General features: G+C 45.5%; 2 protein-coding genes across 6 annotated transcripts in view; one reads left to right on the top strand and one right to left on the bottom strand.

The window, feature by feature from the left end:
- C9H19orf54 (chromosome 9 C19orf54 homolog) overlaps positions 1–13,132 on the top strand; it is a 28,269-nt gene extending 15,137 nt beyond the window's left edge. For all 3 annotated transcript variants that reach the window (XM_040323172.1, XM_040323173.1, XM_040323174.1), the window contains exons 6-7: positions 4,389–4,459; positions 12,717–13,132. In XM_040323172.1, coding sequence (XP_040179106.1) covers positions 4,389–4,459; positions 12,717–13,024 — 379 coding nt within the window. In that variant the 3' untranslated portion in view covers positions 13,025–13,132. The remainder of the gene's footprint in view (positions 1–4,388; positions 4,460–12,716) is intronic.
- Positions 13,133–26,455: 13,323 nt separating this feature from the next.
- The window catches only part of ITPKC (inositol-trisphosphate 3-kinase C), a 69,724-nt gene continuing 68,755 nt past the window's right edge, over positions 26,456–27,424 (bottom strand). For all 3 annotated transcript variants that reach the window (XM_040323171.1, XM_040323168.1, XM_040323169.1), the window contains one exon: positions 26,456–27,035. In XM_040323171.1, the coding sequence (XP_040179105.1) occupies positions 26,832–27,035 (204 nt within the window). In that variant the 3' untranslated portion in view covers positions 26,456–26,831. The remainder of the gene's footprint in view (positions 27,036–27,424) is intronic.

Below are 27,424 nucleotides of genomic sequence, written 5' to 3'. Positions count from 1 at the left end.
GTTATTAGCTCAATTACCAGGGGGGGCTTCTTCTTCCACTCTCCGGGGGTCTTCTCCGCTCTCCGGGGGGGGCTTCTCCGGACTCCGGGGGGCTTCTTCCATCTTCTCCCCTCTTCCGCTCTTGACTCGGCGAACCCCGGTTCTTCTGCAGCTCTCCGGTGCCTTCTTCTTCAGCGCTGGCTGCCTGCTATGTTTGTGTGTTAGCTCGATTTCAAACAGGCAGCCAGCGCGGTCTTCTGTGACGTCAGGGTCTTCTCTTCCTTTCTTCCGATGTTGCCTCGTCGCCTGTTGTCGCTGTAATGATGGAAGCGCGCCTTGCATCCCATTTATATAGGCATCACCGTCCCATCATGCTCCGGTAGGTACCCACGTGGTGGGTGCACGTGGGTAGGCACCCACCACGTGGGTACCTACCGGAGCATGATGGGACGGTGATGCCTATATAAATGTGATGCAAGGCGCGCTTCCATCATTACAGCGACAAGAGGCGACGAGGCAACATCGGAAGAAAGGAAGAGAAGACCCTGACGTCACAGAAGACCGCGCCGGCTGCCTGTTTGAAATCGAGCTAACACACAAACATAGCAGGCAGCCAGCGCTGAAGAAGAAGGCACCGGAGAGCTGCAGAAGAACCGGGGTTCGCCGAGTCAAGAGCGGAAGAGGGGAGAAGATGGAAGAAGCCCCCCGGAGTCCGGAGAAGCCCCCCCCGGAGAGCGGAACACCCCCGGAGAGCGGAGAAGACCCCCGGAGAGTGGAAGAAGAAGCCCCCCCTGGTAATTGAGCTAATAACGAAGACAGGGGGGGCGTCCGGAGCAGAATAATAAAATATTTTAAAAAGCCTTGTGTTGTGTGTTTACTACATTTTACTTTTTGCCTACAGGTGAATGGATAGGGGTACGATGTACCCCATATCCATTCACTTAGGGTGGGGGGCCGGTATCTGGGGGCCCCCTTATTAAAGGGGACTCCCAGATTCCGATAAGCCTCCGCCCGCAGACCCCGACAACCAATGGCAAGGGTTGTCGGGAAGAGGTCCTGTCCTCATCAACATGGGGACAGGGTGCTCTGGGGTGGGGGGGCCCGCAGTGCGCCCCCCTGCCCCAGAGCACCCAACCCCCCCATGTTGAGGGCATGCGGCCTGGCACGGCTCAGGAGGGGGGGGGGCGCTCGCTCGTCCCCACTCCCTTCCTGGCTGGCCGGGTAGCGTGCTTTGGATACGGGTCTGGTATGGATTGTAGGGGGACCCCCTACGTCAATTTTGCGGCGGAGGGGGGTCTCCTTACAACCCATAACAGACCTAAGGGCCTGGTATGCTCCTGAGGGGGAACCCATGCCGTTTTTTTCATTGAAAATTGGCATGGAGTTCTCCCTCAGGAATGCATGCCGAGCGACGCTGTCATTTTTTTTTAAAATTATTTGTTTTCCCGGCGCGTCTTTTTTTCACCCGTCGTAACTTTAGTGTCCCGTCGCAATCCACAAAGCCGCCCGGCGTCAATTACGTTCGCGCGATGCACGTCGGGAAAATGACGTCACGCGCATGCGCAGTACGGCCGGCGCGGGAGCGCGCCTCATTTAAATTGTAAACGCCCCCCGGAGAGGAGGAACGCCTTACGACGGCGGCACTTAACTTACACTGCTTGAAATTTTTACGTAAGTGCTTTGAGGATCAGGCACTTAGGTAAAAACTTTAAGTCAGTGTAACTTAACTGCTGAAAGTTAAGTTACGCCGCCTGGCTGAGGATTTGGCCCAAACTGCTTATAATATATTATATAAAAAAAAGATAAAGAGAAAGATTTACTAAAACTGGAGCACTAAGTCCGACACTCTACCTCCTGATTGGATGAGACACAGCAGCGGCGCTATTGGCTTCCGCTGCTGTCTATCAAAGTTGGCTAGCCAATCAGGAGAGAGAGGGGGTGGGCAGGGGCTCCATGTCTGAATGGACACAGGAAGCTGTGACTCGGCTCGGGTGTCCCCATAAGAAGCTGCTTGCTGTGGGGGCACTCAACAGGAGGGAGAGACCAGGAGCACAGAAGAGGGACCTGAGAAGAGGAGGATCCGGGCTGCTCTGTGCAAATCCACTGCAACAGGGCAGGTAAGTATAACATGTTTGTTATTTTTATAGGAAAAAAACAGACTTTGCAATCACTTTCAGCTTGTTCAATTAAGCTTTGACAAAAAAACTTGGTTTCTATGCAGAGCTGCACCATATTTTGCACTCTCTAGTTCTAGTAAATATCTCCCTCCGTGTCAAACTCTCAATAGTTTGACTAAGGTATGCATTCTGCAAAATGACCGCCAGGTGGCAGCAGAACATAAAAACTTTTAAATCTATGAAGTTGTAGACCTTGCATTTTAGGCATAGTCTGCTTATTTATTTTACCCCCACCCACCCTGCTGCATTAATACTAGTGATAGCCTGCATCATAAGTGTAATTTACTTTCTTTGGAGCTTATCCATGGCAGCATATATGTGGTTGGTGCTCTGTCACCATCCAACCTCAGGGCAATCATAACTCTATAAAAAAAGGAACTAAAGCCCAGTACTCCATTTTCCTTTACGTATATTGTTCATAGTTATACATTATTATTTTTTTTTTTTTTATTATTTATTGGACATATAGGGCGTTATTTACAAAGGCAAATCCACTTTGCACTACAAGTGCAAAGTGCCCTTTAAATTGCACTGAAAGTGCACTTGGAAATGCAGTCGCTGTAAATCTGAGGGGTAGATCTAAAATTAGATTTTATTATCCAATCATGTGCAAGCTAAAATGCTGTTTTTTATTTTCCTTGCATGTCCCCCTCGGATCTACAGAGACATATAGGTAGATTCAGGTAGATAGGATTAAACTTGCGGCGGCGTAGCCTAGCCTGTTTAGGCTACACCGCCGTAAATTAACTAGGCTAGTAATGATTCTAAATCAACTTACCTGCTAATCTACGGCGGCGTAGCCTAAAACGAGCGGGCGTAAGGGCGCCTAATTCAAATTGGTTGGAGGGGGGCGTGTTGTATGGAAATGAGGCTTGACCTCACGTTTTTTGACGTTCTTTGCTACTGCGCATGCGCCGGGCGCCTACATTTCCCAGTGCGCATTGCAGCTAAGTACGCCGTACGGGCCTATTGATTTAGACGTGGACGTAAACGAAGTAACTCCCGATTCGCGGACGACTTACGCAAACGACGTAAAAAATTTGAACCTCGCGGCGGGAACGGCGGCCATACTTTAACATTGTAATTCCACCTCATAGCTTTAGGCCGCCTAAGGCCTTACGGAAACAACGTAATTCGACTGTGGCGGGCTGGCGTACGTTCGGGAATCGGCGTACAAGCTCATTTACATAATCTACGCCGGCCGCAATGGAAGCGCCACCTAGCGGCCATCCGAAAAATTGCAAGCTAAGATAGAACGGCGCAGCGTACGTTCGGGAATCAGCGTACAAGCTCATTTACATAATCTACGCCGGCCGCAATGGAAGCGCCACCTAGCGGCCATCCGAAAAATTGCAAGCTAAGATAGAACGGCGCAAGCCGTCCTATCTTAGCTTTGTTTAAGCGTATCTCTGTTTGAGCATACGCTTAAACATACGGCGGTGTAGATTCGGAGTTAGGTCGGCTTATCTACTGATAAACCGGCCTAACTCTTTGTGAATCTACCTATTTCAGTGCAATTTCAAGTGCACTTTGCACTTGTAGTTTGCACTTGTAGTGCAAAGTGGAGTTGCCTTTAGTAAATAACCCCCATAGTGTACATATTTGATCTATTTTAGAAAGAGGGTTATACCAACAAATCACATTTCCTAACAGTGAGGTTCCTTCACATATGCTGCTAACTTAAAATATAATTCCAGCTAGAGCCTAACTAGTCTTAAAAATGCTCCCTGCCCCCTCCTAACACCTATACCAACTAACCTGTGTAAAAAAAAAAAAGATGTATATACATAATGTTGGGGCTATATGAATCCAGTATACAAAAAATAATAATATACTTACCTATTTTCAGCCTGCTCTGACCCAGTCGGGATCTAGCTCCCCAGTGTGAGAGAGTGGCGGCTGCAGGGGAGAGGAGGGAGCGCAGACAATGGCTACACCATGGAGCCTATGGGTGACGTCATTGGTCGTGGCATTCACAGCCCTTATCAGGCGCTCATTCTATTTCCCTTCAGCCACCACTGGCTGACACAGGGGATCACGTGACTGGACCGAGCTACAGTGATCTATTTACCTTTTTACAAAGTCACTCAGGAAACCCTGGTGCTAATTTTGATTAGATTTTTTTAGAATGAGTAGTTCTCCTTTAACTTTGAAAATAAATACATGTGGATTCCCAACACAGCTCAGTCACATTATGTACATAGTAGGTCTGTTCACTTAACGACTTTGCAGATATGATGAAGATTTTAATCATGAGCCATGCCAGAGGGATGGACACCGGGCACACTGGGCAGTGATCTCAGGTACGAGTGAACATAACATTATCAGAGGCTGGCACATTATCAGAGGCTGGCACAGTATCAGAGGCTGGCACAAACCGTAACCACAATAGCTCCATGCTAATGACAGACAGATTCATGTGTAATGTAGGTGGTGAAGATTGACATTTTTTATTTTTCTGCAGCAGTTTCCATCCTTGGGACACTTCTGGGGAGGAAAGCAAATGAGACACATGCTCAGTGGAAATGTTTCCTGTGACTAAACTCTTCCTCGAATCTTAGCATACTTTGTGTATTTATTCCAGCTCTCTGCAGTAATCCAGTGCAAAACTACTTTACAAAGTAATATCTGGATTTATAAAAGCATTTGGTGCTCACAAAGTGGATTTATGATTATACCAAAGTCTTCTACTGTTCCACATCCAAGAATATATAAAAACAATCTTAAAGGGGTTGTAAAGGTTTGTTTTTTTATTTCCTAAATAGGTTCCTTTAAGCTAGTGCATTGTTGGTTCACTTACCTATTCCTTCATTTTCCCTTCTATATGTTTTTTTTTCTTTGTCTGAATTTCTCACTTCCTGTTCCTCCTCAGTAAGCTTGCCCCCATCATCCGAGGCGTTCTGGCTGGGGGTTAGTCAGCGTGCTCGCCCCCTCCCTTGGGACTACATCCCTAAGGGGAGACGCTATGAACACAGGGATGTAGTCCCAAGGGAGGGGGCGAGCACGCTGACTAACCCCCAGCCAGAACGCCTCGGATGATGGGGGCAAGCTTACTGAGGAGAAACAGGAAGTGAGAAATTCAGACAAAGAAAAAAAACATTTAGAAGGGAAATTGAAGAAAAAGGTAAGTGAACCAACAATGCACTAGCTTAACCACTTCATTACTGGGCACTTAAACCCCCTTCGTGCCCAGATCAATTTTCAGCTTTCAGCTCTGACGTATTTTGAATGACAATTGCGCGGTCATACAACACTGTACCCAAATTATATTTTTATAATTTTTTTACCACAAAGAGAGCTTTCTTTTGGTGGTATTTGATCATCTCTGCGATTTCAATTTTTTGCGATATAAACATAAAAAGACAGAAAATTTTGAAAAAAAAACACAATATTTTTTACTTTTTGTTATAATATCCCACTTTTTTAAAAAAAAAAAAAATTTCCCTCGGTTTAGGCCGATACGTATTCTTCTACATATTTTTGTTAAAAAAATCGCAATAAGCGTTTATTGATTGGTTTGCGCAAAAGTTATAGCGCCTACAAAATAGGGAATAGATTTATGATTTTTTTTTTTTTTTTACTAGTAATGGCGGTGATCTGCGATTTTTTTTTTTTCGTCAGACCAGAGATATTGCGGCGGACGTATCAGACACTTTTGACACAATTTTGGGACCATTCACATTTATACAGTGATCAGTGCTATAAAAATGCATTGATTACTGTATAAATGTGACTGGCAGTGAAGGGGTTAACACTAGGGGGTGAGGAAGGGGTTAAATGTGTATCCTGAGTGTGTTCTAACTGTGTGGAGGGAGGTGACTGATGCTGTGTCCCTATGTACAAGGGACACAGATCGGTCTCCTCTCTCCCTGACAGGACGTGGAGCTCTGTGTTTACACACAGAGCTCCACGTCCCTGCTGTCACCGCCGATCGCGTGTACCTGGTGGGCATCACGGCCGCCAGGCACACGCATCGGCTTCCCAGCGATGCGCCGGGCACGTTGTTTCCCCGCTGCACGCCCCCAGCGGCGCGCACAGGGAATGGCAACAAGAGGACGTCCAAAGACGTTCACTCGGCACTTGAGAGCCACGCTGTGGACGTCTTTCGTCCATAGCACGGATCCCAAGTGGTTAAAGGAACCTATTTAGAAAATAAAAAGCAAACCTTTACAACCCCTTTAAGCCGACAGGATTTCTCCTGACGCTAAAAGAAATGTTGGCACACATGAGACAAAGTATATGATAAAAATGACATTTATTACAAAAACAATAAAAACACATATACAATGTAGCTATAATCCATAAGGCCATAAGTCTAGTTGGAAGGGCCTGGTATATACCCCATAAAAAGATAAGCAACAGAGACACCTTAATCAATTTGAATTTAACCATACAGTATTATCATACACGTGTGCTTGTCCAAATCCAAGAGGTCAACGCATTTCACTCGAAACATAGCTTCTTCAGGACCCTGGAGCATGGGGCATTAATTAACATGGCTGAAATATCATGGGCCGTGCAAAAAGTTAGTCTTGGGGGTGGACGTAGGGGCCTCAGATCTACCACATCCATCCAGTAAGGTGAAGCTATTTATTGGATAGCCCCAAAGGTTTCAATTGGTTCTCCATTATATATACACAAAAGTAACGCCACACCTGGAAATTAGTGTGTTCCCGTTTATTTACCTTTCGTTACTTCTGGCATTGTATACCACCATTTTCTGTGTTATCATTATTTTTTGGTGAGACACGGGAGGCAAAGTCTGATTGTGTTTGTAGCCAGTTTATTGTTTTCTTGTATAACACTTGAAATCTCTCAATTATCATATCTTTAAAAAATATATATATTCACAAAAGTGCTTAGTGTTTGTATCAGTTGGCTTTTCATTAATGCAGTTCCAAAAAATGCTAGATAACCACAAGGGTTCCTTCTGGGTGTAACCTACACAAGAGGAGGGGGAGGAGGAAGAACACGTGCTCTATGTATAGCAAGGACCCCTTAATGGTAGCCAGATATGTATAGCCCACTTGTGGAGACACCCCAAAAATCAAAGTGAAAAATTATGCACAGCCTAGTCCATTTTGCTGAAATTTCATTGCAGCAACTCAAAATAGTACTAGTAGTTTTTATGGCCCTCTTGTGCTTGTATACATGCCTGACAACATCAGGGCATGCTCCTAATGAGACAACGGATGGTGTCTTGGGGTATTTGCTCCCATATCTGGACCAGAGCATCACTGAGCTCTTGAAAAGACTGAGGTGCAACCTGGCGGCACCGGATGGACCGAAACATAATGTCCCAGAGGTGTTCTATTGGATTTGGGTCAGGTGAGCGTGGAGGCCATTCAATGGTATCAATTTCATTATCCTCCAGGAACTGACTGCATGGTCTCGCCACATGAGGCCGGGCATTGTCGTGCACCAAGAGGAACCCAGGACCCACTGCACCAGCGTAGGGTCTGACAATGGGTCCAAGGATTTCATCCCGATACCTAAATGGCAGTCAGTGTGCCATTGTGTAGCCTGTAGAGGTCTGTGTGTCCCTCCATGGATATGCCTCCCCAGACCATCACTGACCCACCACCAAACCAGTCATGCTGAACGATGTTACAGGCAGCATAAGGTTCTCCGCGGCTTCTCCAGACCCTTTCACGCCTGTCACATATGCTCAGGGTGAACCTGCTCTCATCTGTGAAAAGTACAGGGTGCCAGTGGTGAACCTGCCAATTCTGGTGTTCACTGACAAATGCCAATCAAGCTTCATGGTGCCGGGCAGTGAGAACAGGGCCCTTTAGAGAATGCCCTAAGGCCACCCCCATGAAGTCTGTTTCTGATTGTTTGGTCAGAGACATTCTCACCAATGGCCTACTGGAAGTAATTTTGTAGGGCTCTGACAGTGCTCATCCTGTTCCTCCTTGCACAAAGGAGCAGATATCGGTCCTGCTGATGGGTTAAGGACCTTCTACGGCTCTGTCCAGCTCTCCTAGAGTAACTGCCTGTCTCCTGGAATCTCCTCCATGCTCTTGAGACTTCTGGCAATAGCACATATTGACGTGCCATCCTAGAGGAGTAGGACTGCCTGTGCAGCCTCTATAGGATCCAGGTATCCCCTCATGCTGCCAGTGGTGACACTGACCCTAGCCAAATGCAAAACTAGGGGAAAAAAATGTCAGTGGCCTCCACCTGTAAAACCATTCCTGTTTTGGAGGTCATCTCATTGTTGCCCATCTATTTCACCTGTTGTTAATTTCATATTTCATGTTGATTGATGCTCCATTCACCAGGGTCCTGAAGAAGCTATGTTTTGAGCGATACACGTTGATCTTATGGATTTTGGCAAGCACACTTGTATTATGATACTGTACGTTTAAATTCACGCAATTGATTTAAGGTGTCTCTCTTCCTTATCCTTTTATGGGGTATATGCCAGACCCTCCTGACTAGGTTTATGGCCTTATGGATTTTAGCTCCAATTTGGGGTTGATTTACTGAAGGCAAATAGTGGTTTATTTACTAAAGCTGGAGAGTGCCAAATCAGTCTCACTTCTGCATAGAAACTAGTCAGCTTCCAGGTTTTATTGCCAAAGCTTAATTGAACAAGCTGAGGTTGGAAGCTGGTTGGTTTCTCTGCAGAAGTGAGACACATTTTGCACTCTCCAGCGATAGTAAATAAACCCCATAGACTCTGCAAGTGCAGTTGCTCGAGAGCTTCACTTTACACGGAACACGCAATCACATGCAAGGAATTTTTTTTTAAAAATGCATTTTTGCTTGCACACAATTGGATGATTACAGTGGGGGAGATGTCTGTGGATATTACAGTGGGGGGAGATGTCTGTGGATTACAGTGGGGGAGATGTCTGTGGATTACAGTGGGGGAGATGTCTGTGGATATTACAGTGGGGGAGATGTCTGTGGATATTACAGTGGGGAGATGTCTGTGGATATTACAGTGGGGAGATGTCTGTGGATATTACAGTGGGGGAGATGTCTGTGGATATTACAGTGGGGGAGATGTATGTGGATATTACAGTGGGGAGATGTCTGTGGATATTACAGTGGGGGAGGTGTCTGTGGATATTACAGTGGGGAGATGTCTGTGGATATTACAGTGGGGAGATGTCTGTGGATATTACAGTGGGGGAGATGCCTGTGGATATTACAGTGGGGGAGATGTCTGTGGATATTACAGTGGGGAGATGTCTGTGGATATTACAGTGGGGGAGATGTCTGTGGATATTACAGTGGGGGGGAGATGTCTGTGGATATTACAGTGGGGAGATGTCTGTGGATATTACAGTGGGGGAGATGTCTGTGGATATTACAGTGGGGAGATGTCTGTGGATTACAGTGGGGGAGATGTCTGTGGATATTACAGTGGGGGAGATGTCTGTGGATATTACAGTGGGGGAGATGTTTGGATATTACAGTGGGGAGATGTCTGTGGATATTACAGTGGGGGAGATGTCTGTGGATATTACAGTGGGGGAGGTGTCTGTGGATATTACAGTGGGGGAGATGTATGTGGATATTACAGTGGGGAGATGTATGTGGATATTACAGTGGGGAGATGTCTGTGGATATTACAGTGGGGGAGATGCCTGTGGATATTACAGTGGGGGAGATGTCTGTGGATATTACAGTGGGGGAGATGTCTGTGGATATTACAGTGGGGAGATGTCTGTGGATATTACAGTGGGGGAGATGTCTGTGGATATTACAGTGGGGGGGAGATGTCTGTGGATATTACAGTGGGGGGGAGATGTCTGTGGATATTACAGTGGGGAGATGTCTGTGGATATTACAGTGGGGGAGATGTCTGTGGATTACAGTGGGGGAGATGTCTGTGGATATTACAGTGGGGAGATGTCTGTGGATATTACAGTGGGGGGGAGATGTCTGTGGATATTACAGTGGGGGGGAGATGTCTGTGGATATTACAGTGGGGAGATGTCTGTGGATATTACAGTGGGGGAGATGTCTGTGGATTACAGTGGGGGAGATGTCTGTGGATATTACAGTGGGGGAGATGTCTGGATATTACAGTGGGGGAGATGTCTGTGGATATTACAGTGGGGGCGATGTCTGTGGATATTACAGTGGGGGAGATGTCTGTGGATATTACAGTGGGGGAGATGTCTGTGGATATTACAGTGGGGGAGATGTCTGTGGATATTACAGTGGGGGAGATGTCTGTGGATATTACAGTGGGGGAGATGTCTGTGGATATTACAGTGGGGGAGATGTCTGTGGATATTACAGTGGGGAGATGTCTGTGGATATTACAGTGGGGGAGATGTCTGTGGATATTACAGCGGGGGAGATGTCTGTGGATATTACAGCGGGGGAGATGTCTGTGGATATTACAGCGGGGGAGATGTCTGTGGATATTACAGTGGGGGAGATGTCTGTGGATATTACAGTGGGGGAGATGTCTGTGGATATTACAGTGGGGGAGATGTCTGTGGATATTACAGTGGGTGAGATGTCTATGGATTACAGTGGGGGAGATGTCTGTGGATATTACAGTGGGGGAGATGTCTGTGGATATTACAGCGGGGGAGATGTCTGTGGATATTACAGCGGGGGAGATGTCTGTGGATCTTACAGTGGGGGAGATGTCTGTGGATATTACAGTGGGGGAGATGTCTGTGGATATTACAGTGGGGGAGATGTCTGTGGATATTACAGTGGGGGAGATGTCTGTGGATATTACAGTGGGGAGATGTCTGTGGATATTACAGTGGGGGCGATGTCTGTGGATATTAGTGGGGGGAGAGGTCTGTGGATATTACAGTGGGGGAGATGTCTGTGGATATTACAGTGGGGGAGATGTCTGTGGATATTACAGTGGGTGAGATGTCTATGGATTACAGTGGGGGAGATGTCTGTGGATATTGCAGTGGGGGAGATGTCTGTGGATATTACAGTGGGGGCGATGTCTGTGGATATTACAGTGGGGGAGATGTCTGTGGATATTACAGTGGGGGAGATGTCTGTGGATATTACAGTGGGGGAGATGTCTGTGGATATTGCAGTGGGGGAGATGTCTGTGGATATTACAGTGGGGGCGATGTCTGTGGATATTACAGTGGGGGAGATGTCTGTGGATATTACAGTGGGGGAGATGTCTGTGGATATTACAGTGGGGGAGATGTCTGTGGATATTACAGTGGGGAGATGTCTGTGGATATTACAGTGGGGGAGATGTCTGTGGATATTACAGTGGGGGAAGATGTCTGTGGATATTACAGTGGGTGAGATGTCTATGGATTACAGTGGGGGAGATGTCTGTGGATATTACAGTGGGGGAGATGTCTGTGGATTACAGTGGGGGAGATGTCTATGGATTACAGTGGGGGAGATGTCTGTGGATATTACAGTGGGGGAGATGTCTGTGGATATTACAGTGGGGGAGATGTCTGTGGATATTACAGTGGGGGAGGTGTCTGTGGATATTACAGTGGGGGAGATGTCTGTGGATTACAGTGGGGGAGATGTCTGTGGATATTACAGTGGGGGAAGATGTCTGTGGATATTACAGTGGGTGAGATGTCTATGGATTACAGTGGGGGAGATGTCTGTGGATATTACAGTGGGGGAGATGTCTGTGGATATTACAGTGGGGGAGATGTCTGTGGATATTACAGTGGGGGAGGTGTCTGTGGATATTACAGTGGGGGAGATGTCTGTGGATTACAGTGGGGGAGGTGTCTGTGGATATTACAGTGGGGGAGATGTCTGTGGATATTACAGTGGGGGAGATGTCTGTGGATATTACAGTGGGGGAGGTGTCTGTGGATATTACAGTGGGGGAGATGTCTGTGGATTACAGTGGGGGAGGTGTCTGTGGATATTACAGTGGGGAGATGTCTGTGGATTACAGTGGGGGAGGTGTCTGTGGATATTACAGTGGGGGAGATGTCTGTGGATATTACAGTGGGGGAGATGTCTGTGGATATTACAGTGGGGAGATGTCTGTGGATATTACAGTGGGGAGATGTCTGTGGATATTACAGTGGGGAGATGTCTGTGGATATTACAGTGGGGGAGATGTCTGTGGATATTACAGTGGGGGAGATGTCTGTGGATATTACAGTGGGGAGATGTCTGTGGATATTACAGTGGGGGAGATGTCTGTGGATATTACAGTGGGGAGATGTCTGTGGATATTACAGTGGGGATTATATATGGTGGTGATCCGAAAAATGTATGTGCGTTATAATTAATCAAAATTAGTCGATTAATAAAAAAATAGTTTAATCGAACATGAACATTGTAATCAGTAACAGCCCTAGTATTTATATCCTTTAGACTACTAAGGTAACATTTTCAATGAAAGGCCGGAGTTGCGCTTTACCAGTCTCTGTGATGCACTACCCCCTGCGCTTCATGTGCTTTGGGAGCTTGGTAAATTATATTTTCTGCATGGCATAAATGTACCATCCGTGCCACAACATTACACAGGACACATGAGATGTGACAAGCACGTGTCAAACATGCTCATCAGATAAATGTTGGTTCAGCATCATTGACTGACCCCTGTGACTTTCCTTTCAGGTGTTCTTCTTGGGATGCGGAGTGGTTCTTTTGAGCCGGATGTGGACACCCCTGGACTGTACCACCCGCCCCCCAGTTTTATGGCTCCATCCCCAGGTGACGCAGATGAAATCTACCTGATTGCAAAACAAGGCAAGAGCCTCCGATATCAGCTGTGGGAATACAGTTCTGTAAGTCGCAGCAACGGGCAGCTTCTCCAGCTGGACCCAAAGAGAGCCATTGATGGCAATGCCTATGTACTACCTGAAGGGGGCGTACAAGCTGGGCTGTGCGGAAAAATTGTGCTGCTCAAACGCACAGAGAACTGAAAGAGTATAAAACTTGAAGCGTTGCTTGAGACTTATTTTAAAAAGCCATAAATTATTAGAATATTTAAATACATATACATTGCAAATAAAACTGTATATTTCTCATCATGGGGCTTTATTGACTTCTTAAAAAGGGAGAATTCCTTTCAGGACAAAATATATATACCGTATATACTCGAGTATAAGCCGACCCGAGTATAAGCCGAGGCACTTAATTTTACCACAAAGAAATGGGAAAACGTATTGACTTGAGTATAAGCCTAGGGTGTCCATCTGCATGCCTCACTGTGCCCATGTGCATGCCTCACTGTGCCCATGTGCATGCCTCACTGTGCCCATGCCTCACTGTGCCCATGTGCATGTCTCACTGTGCCCATGTGCATGCCTCGCTGTGCCCATGTGCATGCCTCGCTGTGCCCATGCCTCACTGTGCCCATGTGCATGCCTCACTGTGTCCATGCCTCACTGTGCCCATGCCTCACTGTGCCCATGCCTCACTGTGCCCATGTGCATGCCTCACTGTGCCCATGTGCATGCCTCACTGTGCCTTACTGTGTCCATGTGCATGCCTCACTGTGCCCATGCCTCACTGCCCATTTGCATGCCTCACTGTGTTCATGCCTCACTGTGTCCATGCCTCACTGTGTCCATGCCTCACTGTGCCCATGCCTCACTGCCCATTTGCATGCCTCACTGTGTTCATGCCTCACTGTGTCCATGCCTCACTGTGCCCATGCCTCACTGCCCATTTGCATGCCTCACTGAGTCTATGCCTCACTGTGTCCATGCCTCACTGCCCATTTGCATGCCTCACTGAGTCTATGCCTCTCTGTGTCCATGCCTCTCTGTGTCCATGCCTCACTGTGTCCATGCCTCACTGTGCCCATGACTATACTTACGTTTAACATGGGAGTCTATGGAAGGGGTGCCCGGCCTTAGGTCACCCAGATAGTAAACTTTTCACACTTGTAGAGGAAGAGTGGGGCTATATGTGTGCCATGTTTGGGATCCAGGGGACCTACGGCCGGCCAGTACCGGGTCCCCAAATTCCAGGAGGTCAGGCGCAAAAAGGTGACTCGAGTATAAGCTGAGGGGGGCATTTTCAGCACAAAAAAATGTGCTGAAAAACTCGGCTTATACTGGAGTATATACGGTAATTATCCCTATCCATAGTTTAATATCAGTTTGCAGAAGTATCATTGACTTGACCCATATACACCTGGTGCAGAAAGATTTGGGGTTGATTTACAAATACACCATTCACTTTGAACGCGATCTTACACCCTGCGGGGGAATTCCCCAGAGCTTAGGGAAGGAATGAGGTGAAGCTTCACTTTGCAAAAAAATACTCAATCAGATGCAGAGGGAAATAATAAAAAACAAACAAAAAAAATAAAACTGTATTTTTGCTTGTACATGATTGGAGGATTAGAAGTCTGTAGGGCTTCATCCAATTCACTAAGCTTTGGAGGGACAATTCCCTTGCAACTGCATTGACAAAGTGAACAGTCTATTTGCCTTTAGTAAATCAACCCCTTTGTATCATAAAAAGGCTTTTGCAGTTATTGTCCCTTGTGCACTGTTGCAGACGTGATGCTGTGCAGAAATAATTCCCACTGAATGGGAGTTCTTCACAACCGCAGGGTCCACAGGAATTAAAGCAGGCAGTGAGGAGGCAATACAACACCTCGTCGCCACAATACTAGTGTAAAAATAATGATGGCTGAATATGGAAAGTATATAAAACAGACAGAGTGTGTCCAAATCTGATGTGAACAAACTCTCAATAGATTGACTAGGGCATGCATTCTGTATAATAGCCACCAGGTGGCAGCACAACACCAAATCAATTTTACCATTTGATGTACACATGGTTGGTACTCTGCCACCATCCAACCCCCAGGACAGACAGACAGATAGACAGATAGATAGATAGATCACCACTAAAGCCCTGTGCCCTATTCTTTCGTAATTTACTTATTTTGCCCATAGTTAAATTTTTATTACCAATGGGCCACATTCATAAAGGACATACGACGGCGTATCTCCAGATACGCCGTCGTATGTCCGAATGAGCGTGGTCGTATCTATGCGCCTGATTCATAGAATCAGTTACGCATAGATTTGGCCTAGATACGAGCGGCGTAAGTCTCCTACTCCGTCGTATCTTAGGGTGCATATTTACGCTGGCCGCTAGGGGCGCTTCCGTAGATTTACACGTAGAATATGCAAATGAGCTAGATACGCCGATTCAGAAATGTACGTCCGCCCGGCGCATTGATTTACGTCGTTTACGTAAGGCTTTTTTTGGCGTAAAGTTACCCCTGCTATATGAGGCGTAGCCAATGTTAAGTATGGACGTCGGGACAGCGTCGATTTTTACGTCGTTTGCGCAAGTCGTACGCGAATAGAGCTGTGCGTAAGTTACGTTAACACGTCGAAAGCATTGACTATTTACGACGTGATTTCGAGCATGCGCACTGGGATACGTTCACGGACGGAGCATGCGCCGTTCGTTAGGAGCGTCAATTACGTGGGGTCAAGGCTCATTATAATACAACACGCCCACTGCCTGGACAATTTGAATTAGACGGGCTTACGGCGGCCCATTGACACTACGCCGCCGTAACTTAGGACGCAAGTTCGTGGTGAATACGGTACCTGCCTCACTAAGTTACGGCGGCGTAGTGTATCTGAGATACGCTACGCCCGCCTAAAGATAGGTAATTCTATCTGAATCTGGCCCAATAACTTTTACCCACATTTTTGTATTATTTATTGCAGAGGTAGGCAACATTAACCACATCCATACCGGGCCTATTTTGGCACTTCTCTCCTACATGCAAAAATCATAATTTAAATCAAATAAATGTTGCTAGACAATTACTCAGAACCCCCAAACACTATGCATGTTTTTTTTAGCAGACACCCTAGGGAATAAAATGACGGTCATTGCAACTTTTTATCTCGCACGCTATTTGCGCAATAATTTTTCAAACGCCTTTTTTTGGGGAAAAAAAGGGTTTCGTGAATTAAAAAATAATAAAACAGTAAAGTTAGCCCAATTTTTTGTGATGACGTTACGCCGAGTAAATAGATACCTAACTTGTCACGCTTTAAAATTGCGCACACTCATGGAATGGCGCCAAACTTCAGTACTTAAAAATCTCCATAGGCGTCGCTTATTTTTTTTTTTACAGGTTACCAGTTTAGAGTTACAGAGGAGGTCAAGTGCTAGAATTGTTGCTGGCGCTCTAATGCACGTGACAATACCTCACATGTGTGGTTTGAATGGCGTTTACATATGAGGGCGGGACTTACGTGTGTGCTCGCTTCTGAGCACGAGCTACTGGGGATAGTGGCGTTTAAAAAAAATGTTTTTATTATTTTCTTTTTTATTTTACTTAAAAAAAAAAATATGTAAAAATTTTATAAATTATCACTTTTATTCCTATTACAAGGAATGTAAACATCCCTCGTATTAGGAATGGTTTGTGACAGGTCCTCTTTATGGAGAGATGCGGGATCAATAAGACCCCACATCTCTCCTCCAGGCTGGAAAGCATAAGAAATCGTGAAAAAAAAATCACGGATCTCATGCTTTTAGCCGCGATTGCGGCCTTGTTTACATTCCGGTACCCGGGCATGACGTCATAACATCGCGCCTGGGCCTCCGACGATCATAGAGATGACTGGTGACCATCTGGTCACCAGTCATCTCTATGCCTCTATTTCAGCGCCGGCAGATCGTTTCTCCGGGCCCCCGATGGCACGGGAGAGCCCAGAGAAGCACCGGATGGCGGCGGGAGGGGGGGACGTCCCCTCCTGTCGCCTATAAGAACGATCAAGCAGCGGAACTGCCACTATGATCGTTCTTATGGTGCACAGGATCGCCGGCTGAAGAGATGGATATCTGAATGATGCCTGTAGCTGCACCCATCATTCAGATATCCCCACTGAAAGTCCAGGACGTCATATGGGCGGGAAGTGGTTAAAGAGGTAGAGATCTACCCAAACAACATGGAAGAAGTCAAAGATCAGCGGGTGCAGTGTTGCAGTGTTGCCTGCTTTAACCCCTTGTTTGCTGTATTGCACAGGTTGCAGATCGGCCTCGTTCACTTGAATAGGTCATGCTTGGCAGGTGCTACACCCACTAACCATGACAGGGCGTACAACTCCTGCAGCTGCGACATGTATACACCCCAGGCAAATGCAGCTAAAGAAGGTGCGGTTGGGGCAGGGGTGGTAAAAACATGTCTTAACTATGGGGTTTTACCACCCACCAAACTGAAAATGTAAATGAACCCATTACTGTTCTGAGCCCCCTATAAGGCTGCTTTCACACTGATGTGCTGCATTTTACCTGCATCATGGGCGCAGTGCAGTACATCTGCGACCTTTCCAGGTTAGCTGTGCTTTGCCATAGACTTCTATCATATCCTGCAGGTGTGGTGCTTATTCTGAAGATGCCCCAAAACTCCTGCTTTTAGAAACTGCACAAATCCCACAGGATATAATGGAGGTCTATGGCTATGCACAGCAAAGCTGCAGGTACACTGCACATGGCGTAGATCGCCGGAAGTGGGTGCAAATACCTGTATTAGATAGGTATCTAAATCACACATCCAATCCAAAAATAAGATCCGTCACACTTGTAGTGTCCTTTTTTTAAAGGTCTTGTTTATTATAAAAAAAACATATATTCCAAGTTCTTTACAGGAATAGTGTAAAAATATGTTTTACTAACAAGGAACAAAAATAGCCAACCGTGGGAGGAAAAAAAACTTGCTTTTTATAAAACTGCAATATTGAGAAGGCTTGTTCAGCATGATGAATGACGACAAATCTGCACACAAAGGGCCACACAGACCAGGATTTGTAGTTGTACTGAATAGAGTGCGTGGGCTTCCACTATTGTCCATCCTGAAAATAATAGTTGTCTGTCTGTCATACTTATCCAATTTGCTATCAAAGTTCTTAGGATGAAACAAGTATGCAAATTATGGTTTTTGGATTTTGCTGGCAGCATGCTTGTCGTAGGTCACTGACCTCAGAAATATTAAAGACCAGTGACAAGCAACTGGAATTTTTAGAATGAGATCAGCAATGGCAGCCAACATACTCGTTCCATGAACTTACCACTGGACAGGACTGGGGCTCCATCAGCAGAAGATCACTTAACCCCTTAACCCCCGGACCTTTAGGCAGCTAAAGGATTCGGCACTGCGTCGCTTTAACTGACAATTGCGCGGTCATGCGACGTGGCTTCCAAACAAAATTGGCGTCCTTTTTTCCCCACAAATAGAGCTTTCTTTTGGTGGTATTTGATCACCTCTGCGGTTTTTATTTTTTGCGCTATAAAACAAAAATATAGCGACAATTTTTTTTAAAAAAATCAATATTTTTTACTTTTTTCTATAATAAATATCCCCCAAAAATATAAAACATTATTTTTTTTCCTCAGTTTAGGCCGATACGTATTCTTCTACCTATTTTTGGTAAAAAAAAAAAAAAAATCGCAATAAGCGTTTATCGATTGGTTTGCGCAAAATTTATAGCGTTTACAAAAAAGGGGATAGTTTTATTGCATTTTTAATATATTTTTTTTTTACTACTAATGGCGGCGATCAGCGATTTTTTTTCGTGACTGCGACATTATGGCGGACACTTCGGACAATTTTGACAAATTTTTGGGACCATTGTCATTTTCACAGCAAAAAATGCATTTAAAATGCATCGTTTACTGTGAAAATGACAGTTGCAGTTTGGGAGTTAACCACAAGGGGGCGCTGATGGGGTTATGTATGACCTCATTTGTGTTTCTAACTGTAGGGGGGCGGGGCTGGACGTGTGACGTCATTGACCGTGTTTCCCTATATTAGGAAACACACGATCGATGACATCGCCACGGTGAAGAACGGTGAAGCTGGGTTTACACACAGCTCTCCCCGTTCTTCAGCCCTGGGGACCGATCGCGGGACTCCAGCGGCGATCGGGTCCGCGAGTCCCACGGTCACGGAGCTTCGGACCAGGTCGCGTGCACGCGGCACGCGACCCCACGGCTGGGCTTAAAGAGCCACGTACATGTACGTGGATGTGCCCAGCTGTGCCATTCTGCCGACGTATATCGGCGTGAAGGGGTCCTTAAGTGGTTATTTTCATTGTTCTGGAGCTTTCCACTGTTCATCAACCCATAAAGACAACGACCCGATTCCTATGAGAACACAACACTCACTGCATCTTAAAGACAAATCCCACTTTTTGGGAACACCTGACAATGGACGGCAGGACAGGAAATCGATCTTCTTCCATTGTGCTCATAAGGCCTCTTTAGGAATCAAATTTATTGGGAAAATTGCCACTTGCCATGCCTGTACTGTTTAGAAAGCGCTGACCCACCCATGGTATGTGCCGTATCTACATAGACATTGTGTGTACAGTGGGACCATGGTTGGTTAACGAGCATTTTGAAAGACAAGCAACTTTTTTTTTTAAAAACCCAGACTCTTGTGAGACAACACTCGCAAACAAACAAGTAGCATTCAAGCTAATAGGGTGTGTAGTACCGCATTTGGCCAGAGGTGCGGGGGCGCCGGAGACAGTGGGAACGGTTCAGAGCCGTCCGGAAATACTCAAACATTTGGAATTACTCAGTTTCCTAGATCAGCTGAGCTGTCTCCAAGTATTTCAGAGGCTCCCTAGCACCCCATACACCTCTGGCCACATGCGGTATTGCATTGCAATAGAAGTCAATGCAGAACAAATGATCTTCGTTTCCATTGACTTCTGTGGGGAAACTCGCTTTGATATGCGAGTGCTTTGGATTACGAGAATTCTCCTGGAACGGATTATGCTCGTAATCCGAGGTTCCACTGTACTTAGGCACTTGGATGTATGCAGTCTTACAAGCACATAGTAGTAAAATTGACACCGAGACCTATTACAGCAGTGGTCATCAACCCTGTCCTCAGGGCCCACTAACAGGCCAGGTTTTATGGATTACCTTGGGGAGATGCAGACTAGAATACTGCAACCACTGAGGAGCAAATGAGATCACCTGTCATGTATTTCAGTTATCTTGCAAACCTGGCCTGTTAGTGGGCCCTGAGGACGGGGCTGATGCCCACTGCATTACAGCTTCTGAACAATTCAGCATTGGACCAGTGTCTATAAAGAGACGAGGGGTGTACAGAACATTTCTAATGACGGATTGAAGTTTAAAGACTAATTGATCAAAGTCTCCAAGACAAAACACGTTGCTCATTACAACCCAATTCTAAGTATCCTTCCTGTGAGGCAAGTTAGAGGAGGAAAGGAGACGTCAAGCTGGCTGGGCTCAAAGTAGAACTGAAGGCAAAATTTGTTTTTAAGTTTTGAACAGAGGGGAGGAGGATTAGAACCCGTCAGGTTCGAATGTTCTGAGAATTTTCCAACACATTTTCTTAAAGTTGAACTTTAGTCACAAAATGAACTCCTGATAGATCAGGCTGCCCCCTTTTGCAGGTATAGCAATATAAAAACATACACAAATAAATGTCTATACTGTTTAAAATGCAGTAATACACCGTCTCACCCCGCTCTGCACATGCTCAGTTGCTCTCCATTTTTGGCACTGTGCCCAAAATCAGAACCAGCAGAGGCTGAAAGACTTACTGCTGCTCAGGTGCTCTGGGCTTCAACAAAATGGCAGCCTCCAGAAAGAAGAAACAGGAGCAATGCTGGAGGAAATTTACAGCACACACCAAGTTTGATCTAGAGGACCGCCCACCCACAATGTAATGTGGCTGCCCATGCAGGCAAAGCAACGCACTGCCTGCTTCCAGGTTTAGGACGCGCACATGCTCTCTGCATGCCCCCCCAACAACTCCCGCTGTGATTGTACAAAGCGGGAGCCTGTCAGCAAGTCCTGGCTAATGATTCATGGCTGGGACCTGCTGATTGGCTGTGTGCAATCATAGCCCAGAGCAATGTGTTGGCAATCAACACAGGGCTCTGTACAGAGGGAACAATCTCTGTTTCTTAGGGATAGGAAACAGAGATTTTGTCTAAATCAGTACACATTACACATTGTTAGGCACACAATTAACCCCTTGATTGCCCCTAGATGTTAACCCCTTCCCAGCCAGTGTCATTAGTACAGTGACAGTGTATTCGTGTCACTGGTGATGTCAGTCCCTCCCCCACCCTAGTTATTGTCATATTGCCCGCCCCATTATAAGGTCACTGATCACTGTTATTACTAGTATAAAAAAATAAATAGAAATTCATATATATTTTACACACCATAGTTTGCAGACGCTATGACTTTCACGCAAACCAATCAATGTACACTTATTGGGATTTTTGTGGGAGTTGTAAAGGAAAACATTTTTTTTTAGCTGAAATGACTGTTTACAGGGTATAGAGACATAATAGTTAACTAATTCCTTAAAAATAGATAAAAATCAATCATATACCGTATTTATCGGCGTATACCGCGCACTTTTTTGCCCTGAAAATCAGGGCAAAATCATGGGTGCGCGGTATACGCCGATACCCGCGCCAAGTTTGAATACTGCGCCTACATATACCGAGCGCAGTACACTCGGGCAGTCTCGGCTCCTTCCGCGCTCACGTCCTGGACGTCAGCGCGAGAGTTGCCGAGCCTGCCCGACAATACACAAGTGTACTGCGCTCTGTATATGTCGGCGCAGTATTCAAACTCGGCGCGGGAAACGAGCGGGGAGGATGCCGCAGAAGGACGCCGGACCCGATGAAGAGGAAACCCGAAGCCGCAGACAGACCCTACGAAGAGGACACCCGAAGCCGCAGACGGACGCCGGACCCGACGAGGCCGCCGATGGATGCCACGCAAGACACCAAAACCAAGTACAAAAAAAAACTTTTTTCCCACAGGATTCGGGGCAACTTTCGGGGTGCGCGGTATACGCGGGAGCACGTTATACCGCGATAAATACGGTAATGTGCCTCTACTTTCGTTTTTGCATGTTATCCTGCCTGTGTGAATGTACAGAGCCATAGAGCAGTGATGGTTTGGAAAATGAAACGAGAATCTCCCAGTACTGTGGTCCTCAGGAAACAGACAACCAGGAAGTGTCCAGAACAGAGGAGAATTACAGCAACATCAGAGCAAAAACGAACAATGAGGACATGAAACCAGGACTGCAGTAAGGTAAAGGAAGCTATTTAGCTAAAAAATTCATTTAGGTTTATGAAGAACATTTTTTGGTATTTTTCCATTTATATCAAACACAATAAAAAACACAGTGGTGATCAAATACCACCCAAAGAAAGCACTATTGGTGTGAAAACAATTATATAAAATGTTGTTTGGGTACAGTGTCGCATGACCGCACAATTACCAGTTCAAGTAGAACAGTGCTAAATTGCAAAAACTGGCCTGGTCATGAAGGGGGTAAAAATCTTCCGGAGCTCAAGTGGTGATTGTGGAACGTATGTTCCTTGCTAAAGAACATTATTTTCTTATGAAGTTGTTATGGTCAAAGTTCTGCTTTAAGACTTTTTCTAAGAATCGATCTATGAATAGCTCCAAACGGAAGGAAAAAACATTTTGCTTTCTGTTCTGTTTTACACTCACAAATTATATTTGCAGTGTTTTTTTGTGACAGGTACCTGTTCCCACTTCCTCAATACTCACATTAGGTGAGAATGACATCCACATGGCCCAACACCCACCCTCCTCCCGCAGCCTTCCGAGAAACATCACATATCCCAAAGAGGTTGCAGGATAAGTCTCGCAGCACTGCCGTGCCTCGCTCATGGACAGCCAGGTGCCGACTGCAAGGTATTAGGATGTCGCAGACGGTTTTCAAATCCCAGATGGTGGTGCTGGAGAACGAAAGCACAGTAAGGACAGCCTTAAAGCCTTTGGATGTGATGTCACAATGTACAGTATAAGATTTCCTATCATCTGTGCCCAGTCTTGCCACACAGAGTAAATCCAGCTCTGAGCAATCCTCTTTTATTGTTCAGTGAAATAAAACGGACTTACAGAGAAAAACCTTAGTCCATTCCACCCCCTTGCTGTGAGTGACAGGTTATTTACATATCTCATGCACTAGCCTGGAGACAGGCATTCTTTTTTTAATTCCCACCCCCACTCCTTTTCTGAAGTCATGTGGTTACTTTTCTGGATTTTGACTGGATGTTAAGTGATCATAGCAGAATGTAGTGTAAGGAATACAAAGTAAAAAAAAAATGCATGTTGACAAGGGGAGTGTAGAGGTGGGCGGGGAGTCTGACATCACAACTCCACCCACCGAGCTCCAGACAACAGATCCACCCACAGAATCTGCAGTTTTCAGTTCTCATAACAGACAGAGGGGAGACATTTGACAGGTGAGGATACATGCAGGAGGCATCTATATCCTTATAGATCAGCACTATGGCAGAAGTTTAGTAAGGATGAGAGTGGCTTTACATCCACTTTAATACTCCAAACAATGGTATCTGTTGCTTAAAAAGTCAAGGTGGTGGTTGAGTGGGGGGGGGGGGGTGAGATGGAGTCACAGCCCGCTGTCCTCTATGGGCTGTCAGATGCAGATGGAAATGGACTGACTGTCATCCAATCCGATCTGCCAGACAGATGGGGAACGGATCCATATCTGTCTGTTTTTAGTGCATAGGACGGGATCAAATATCGGCGGTTTCAACAGACACATGTACATTCGCCGCTCCATAGAGGGTAGAATTAAGTCCACCTAAAACTACTGACAGGTGGACCCAATTGGTTAATTAGTGTGAAAGGGGCCTTATTGTCAAAGCTTCATTGAACAAGCTCAATTTAGAAGCCGATTGGCTACCATGCACAAGATTCTCTGGGCTCCAGTTTTAGTAAATCCTCCTCAGTACTGCACTTCTTCAGGTACAGTAGAATGTCATTTAGCACAGACAGGTCACATTAGCTGGGATAACAACGAACATGTTGTGCTCACAAAGAGCAGGGCGACAAACCAGCCCACCCATGATGTCCTCCTATTAAAGCTCATAGGGAAAGGTCGGGATAAAGCACCAGTGCAGACCACGTGGCATTCACAAGGAACAGTGTTACTGTATGAGAGGGTCAGGAACAGGCGTGCTTTACTGGGATGTACAGCTTCCCTTCACCTCTGAATTCTCAGATCTGCTCCTTGGTACTCCAGCATTCTTTGCTCTCCGAATTGCACATCACAGGCCTGACTACAGTCTTGGGCCAAGTAAGATTTGTAGAAATGAAAATGAGCACAAAATTTGAACCGTTACACAAATCAACCAATAAGAATTCTTGTTTTAATTTTGGTTGGTTGCTTTTGAGTACAAATATACAGCGTTGTGGTCATTTTCTGTGATTCATAAACTCTTTGTACTTCTAGACTCTTGTTTTGGAGCACATGGCACTCTTCTATTTCCCATACACAGGAACACAGAGATACGGAGGTGCCATTACACTAGTGATGGTAGTGCTGGGACTGCTGAGGACATTGAAGGGTTGCATGCATGATTGGACTTATCCAATGGGAATGGCTCCTTGATACCATTTAAAGTGGGAGTTCACCCGGAAAAAAATTTTTAACATTAGATTGAGACTTATTTTGTGAAGGGGAATCGGGTGTTTTTTTTTTAATCAAAGCAGTACTTACCGTTTTAGAGATAGATCTTCTCTGCCGCTTCCGGGTATGGGCTGCGGGACTGGGCGTTCCTATTTGACAGGCTTCCGACGGTCGCATACATCGCGTCACGAGTAGCCGAAAGAAGCCGAACGTCGGTGCGACATTTGGCTACTTTCAGAAAATCGTGACGCGATGTATGCGACCGTCGGAAACCTGTCAAATAGGAACGCCCAGTCCCGCAGCTCATACCCGGAAGCGGCGGAGAAGATCGCTCTTAAAAACGGTAAGTACTGCTTCGATTTTAAAAAAAACTACCCGATTCCCCTAGACAAAATGAGCCTCAATCTAATGTTAAAAATTACGTTTTCGGGTGAACCTCCACTTTAAGGGAATGTAACACTGTTCTGCACCCACCTTGGATGTACTGTTGGCATAGGCAGGTAGGTGCCTATTCTTTGCATTGGTGCATTGCACAAAATAAAATAAAATAAATCAGTTATAGGTTCCTATGCCTTTTTTTTGTCCCTTTACAATGCACCAATCAGTCTCAGACAGAGAAGCATCTATTCCAATCAATGTCACTGGTGCCCATGGAGCCAATCACCTTCATCCTTTCATGCAATAGGAATACAAAATGGAGATTCAGTTTGCTATGGGAAACACAGATAACAGTTCCTGCAGACACTTCGATACATAGGACTTCATTGTAAGGCAGGGATCCTCAAACTACGGCCCTCCAGCTGTTGCAGAACTACACATCCCATGAAGCATTGTAAAACTCTGACATTCACAGACATGACTAGGCATGATGGGAATTGTAGTTCCTGAACAACTGGAGGGCCGTAGTTTGAAGACCCCTGCTGTAAGGGAATGGGGTACAGGTTATTATAGTGTGAGAAACCCACAACAAATCATACATTGGATTGTATTAGCTTGGCTACACCTTGGGCCAGATCCACGAAGCGCGGCACTTCTTTACTTCCGCGTAGTGTATCTCAGATACACTACGCGATCGGGTAACTTTGGCGTCGTAAGGGCGCGCAATTCAAATGGATGAGATGGGGGCGTGTTTTATGCTAATACGTCTTGACCCGACGTAAATGACGTTTTTTCTGAACGGCGCATGCGCCGTCCGTGGGGGTATCCCAGTGCGCATGCTCGAAATTAACCCACAACAAGCCAATTCTACGCAAAGCCCTATTCGCGAACGACTTACGCAAACGACGTAAAATGTTCAAAATTCGATGCGGGAACGACGTCCATACTTAACATTGGCCAAGCCTCATATAGCAGGGGTAACTATACGCCGAAAAAAGCCTTACCGAAACGACGTAAAAAAATGCGCCGGACGTACGTTTGTGGATTGCCGTATCAAGCTAATTTGCATACTCAACGCGGAAATCGACGGAAACGCCACCTAGCGGCCAGCGTAAATATGCACCTTAGATCCGACGGTGTACTAAGACGTATGCCAGTCGGATCTAGCCCAGCTTCAGGCGTACGCAAACTAGCCGTTACGCGGCGTATCAATAGATACGCCATCAATAGATACTGCTTCGTGGATCTGGCCCCAAGTGTCTACTTTGATTGTCTGCCATGGTTTACTGCATTGCTCTTTTCACTCGTAATAAATATAACCTAACGTGTATAAAAAAGTCCATATTAAAGTATGTCAACTATGGTCCGAAACCAATCACAGCACAGCAAAACATCCAACCAATCACCAGCTTTTCAATTGCTGTGTCTTGTGTGGTTGAATGCTGCATGCCTCTATATATCTTTGGTTAATAAAAAGAATGAAAAACAATATTTTCAGTCTAAACCAGGTAAAAATTATTCTCCGTCTTATTGAACAGTTTAAAAATATAAAATACAAAATAAAAATCAGTTTGTAAAATTGTAATAAAATATATATATATACAAATTATAAAAGAACGGAGAGGTACACTTCCCTCAGCATTAAACTGTACAGTTTCCAGTGTTGTGTTTCTATGAGGCTACAAAAAGCATAAATAAAATTATAATACAATTTACAAGACAGACGTGGCACTGCAGCCCAAACATGAGCCGGAGAGTTCAGTATCCACAAGGGTTTTTTGTTTTTTTTATGCCAGTTTTTTCGTTGCCATTGGGCAGAGTGCTGGTGTCATTTTGTGCTCACACCAAAGCCAGTCTCTAGTCTGTACAGCTGAATTATTTCAGTCCTGAACCATCTCAGAGAAGATGTGTATGAGGTGGTCGAGGCCCCACAGGTACCCATCTTCCCGGTTCCCTTCCATCCAAGGCACCCGGTGATTTAGTGTCTCCTTGTTCGGTAGTCGAGAGGTTTTCCCAAAGTCAATCATCCAAACCTTGGCCCGTTCTGAGGAATCGTGGACGAAGAGCAGAGAACTGCCGACAATCTGCGCAGAGGAGAGATCAACAAGATTGGTTTTTATGATGAGACACTTTGTATCCTTATTTACCTTTACATGCCATTCGTCAGTAATAAAACCACGCCAACAATTGTGGTCTGTTATTGTTTTATGGTAATCCTGAGGTTAGATGTGTTCCACAGGAAGAGGAGCTGTGACGGCTAAACAATCGTTGTGCGCAATCACAAGAAGCATTCTAATAAACATACTACATGTTTACAATCTAGAGTTTCAAATGTGCCATACATACATACATACATACATACATACATACATACATACATACATACATACATAAATACTTACATACATACAAAAATGTACTGCAAACTGCCAAAACAATAGAGGTTTGCGAACAGAAATAAAAATGCTAAAAA

Source organism: Rana temporaria, chromosome 9, assembly GCF_905171775.1.
Source record: "Rana temporaria chromosome 9, aRanTem1.1, whole genome shotgun sequence".
NCBI lineage: Eukaryota > Metazoa > Chordata > Amphibia > Anura > Ranidae > Rana > Rana temporaria.
This window is presented reverse-complemented; position numbering and strand designations above follow the sequence as displayed.